This window comes from Camelina sativa, chromosome 15 (genome assembly GCF_000633955.1).
Source record: "Camelina sativa cultivar DH55 chromosome 15, Cs, whole genome shotgun sequence".
Classification (NCBI taxonomy): domain Eukaryota; kingdom Viridiplantae; phylum Streptophyta; class Magnoliopsida; order Brassicales; family Brassicaceae; genus Camelina; species Camelina sativa.
Window position 1 is genome coordinate 16,625,033 of NC_025699.1, and position 2,967 is coordinate 16,627,999.

Genomic DNA, 2,967 nt, shown 5'->3' on the forward strand with positions numbered 1-2,967 from the left:
TTAGCAACTCTCGATTTGTTGAATTTGAAATTTCACATTAGTTAAATGTTAACATGTTTCTATACACATTTCCACTTTGAATTGATCAATATCAGTCATATAAACTTTGTCAAAGCTTTCCATTTTAGTATTTAGACACAAAAATTTCATAATATCTAAATCATTGTAAAGAGTATACATGTTATTTCATAAGAAGGTTTAGGATTCTATGAAAATTGCAAAACAAAGATATGAAAACAATATTTTAAGGTCATAAACTATTCCATATACACTATAAGACAATCATGAGTCTATATTGTTGATTGATATCAATAGAATTGTGCAAAAATTATAGATTCCAAAAATTTGTATTGTGACCAAAGTCAGAGAGTCACAAAAGGGTAACATATTGCGTCTAACTTGTTACTAACTTTGGGACTCTTGTTTTTTGCGACTATCTTGCTACTGAACTTGCGACCACTGTGCAACTACTTTTGCGACTGTTTAGCGTCTAACACCTGAGCTAGAGACTCTTTTGCGACTGTTTAGCGACTAACACCTGAATTCGCTACTGGTTTGCGACACCTTAGCAACTCTCGATTTGTTGAATTTGAAATTTCACATTAGTTAAATGTTAACATGTTTCTATACACATTTCCACTTTGAATTGATCAATATCAGTCATATAAACTTTGTCAAAGCTTTCCATTTTAGTATTTAGACACAAAAATTTCATAATATCTAAATCATTGTAAAGAGTATACATGTTATTTCATAAGAAGGTTTAGGATTCTATGAAAATTGCAAAACAAAGATATGAAAACAATATTTTAAGGTCATAAACTATTCCATATACACTATAAGACAATCATGAGTCCATATTGTTGATTGATATCAATAGAATTGTGCAAAAATTATAGATTCCAAAAATTTGTATTGTGACCAAATTCGGAGAGTTACAAAAGGGTAACAAATTGCGACTAACTTGTTACTAACTTTGGGACTCTTCTTTTTTGCGACTATCTTGCTACTGAACTTGCGACCACTGTGCAACTACTTTTGCGACTGTTTAGCGTCTAACACCTGAGCTAGAGACTCTTTTGCGACTGTTTAGCGACTAACACCTGAATTCGCTACTGGTTTGCGACTCCTTAGCAACTCTCGATTTGTTGAATTTGAAATTTCACATTAGTTAAATGTTAACATGTTTCTATACACATTTCCACTTTGAATTGATCAATATCAGTCATATAAACTTTGTCAAAGCTTTCCATTTTAGTATTTAGACACAAAAATTTCATAATATCTAAATCATTGTAAAGAGTATACATGTTATTTTATAAGAAGGTTTAGGATTCTATGAAAATTGCAAAACAAAGATATAAAAACAATATTTAAAGGTCATAAACTATTCTATATACACTATAAGACAATCATGAGTCCATATTGTTGATTGATATCAATAGAATTGTGCAAAAATTATAGATTCCAAAAATTTGTATTGTGACCAAATTCGGAGAGTCACAAAAGGGTAACAAATTGCGACTAACTTGTTACTAGCTTTGGGACTCTTGTTTTTTGCGACTATCTTGCTACTGAACTTGCGACTATTTCGCTACTCTTCTGTGACCATTGTGTTACTAATTTTAACCATTTTATTATTTTTGCCAAGGTTTAGGCGCGTAATATTCCCCCCTTTTTTTTTAGTATGTGTCTCTTTTGCGACCACTTTGCGACTCCTCTTCGTTAATTACTAGGCAAATTTTTAGTATGTGTCTCTTTTGCGACCAGTTTGCGACCCCTCTTCGTTAATTACTAGGCAAAGAACACAACATATTCTCTTGTTTCTCTCTTTCTATTTCTCTCGAAAACCTTTCAACTCTCTCTTCTTTCTCCTCTCGAATCTCTCTTCTTCCTCTCAATCTCGCCTCTTCTTCTCTCAAATCTATCCTCTTTCTCAACTCTCTCTAATGGCTGGTAGGGGTCGCGGAGGCAAATCAGCTGGAGGTGGTAGGGGTCGCGGAGCCAGATCCGCTGGAGGTGTTAGGGTTTATAATGGTGCGAGGGATCCCAGTTCTGCCGCCGATAATCAGACCTCCATTGGTGCGAGGGAACCCATTGGAGCCGCAGTTAATCAGGCCTCCAATGGTGCGACTTCACGCGGAGGTCGAAGTGGTGTCGGAACGTCGTCTCACTCCTCGAATCCATCAGGCTCTCAGTCCGTGAGTAATTCGTATAGAACTATGCCGTCCCAGTTTCCGCCGAGGACACAACAAACGCCTCCTGCTTCTCAACCACCGCGGGTTGCTTCTCCACCACCGCGGGTTGCTTCTCCCCCACTGTGGGTTGGTTCCCAACCACCGCGGGTTGGTTCTCAACCACCGCGGGTTGGTTTGCAAGCACCGGTTCTTGCTCCTCAACCACCGCCTCCTCTTCCTCCACTCATACAAGAACAAGAAGAGGATTACGAAGAAGTAAACCCTAATCCCAATCCTGCCGAAGAAGAAAACCCTATTCCTAATCCTGCCGAACAAGACTACCAAGGTTTGTTAGATGCAATGCTAGCTCTTCTAGGCCGACAACATCTCCCAGTTCTGTCTGTCGATCCCATCTCCGACGTTGAGACTCTATGGTAATTTTTTTTTGCTTTTAGAGTTAGGCTGAGACTCTGTTTTTGTTTGATTAAGTTAGAGGTTGTGTTTTATTAAGATTAGTTAAAGAATCAAAGCGAAACCACACTGTGAGTAAATTAGAGGTTGTGTTTAGATCTCTTAGTAAATTTAATCCTTGTGAGTAAACCACACTGTGAGTAAATTGGGAAATCCATTACTATAGAATCTCCCAGTTCTGTCTGTCGATCACATTCACAGGTTTCGCTTTGTTAGATTGTTTGTTAGATTGTTTGTTTTGTTTTGAGATTAAGATTGATATTGTAAATTTTGTTTTGTTCATTAAGTTAGAGGTTGTGTTTGATTGTTTCGATAATAC

General features: G+C 37.1%; 1 protein-coding gene across 1 annotated transcript; it reads left to right on the forward strand.

Annotated features, from left to right (window-relative positions):
• Positions 1,950-2,615, forward strand: LOC109129114 (heterogeneous nuclear ribonucleoprotein U-like protein 1). The gene has a single exon (XM_019236745.1). It carries the CDS (start codon positions 1,950-1,952, stop codon positions 2,613-2,615), a length of 666 nt encoding a protein of 221 aa, XP_019092290.1.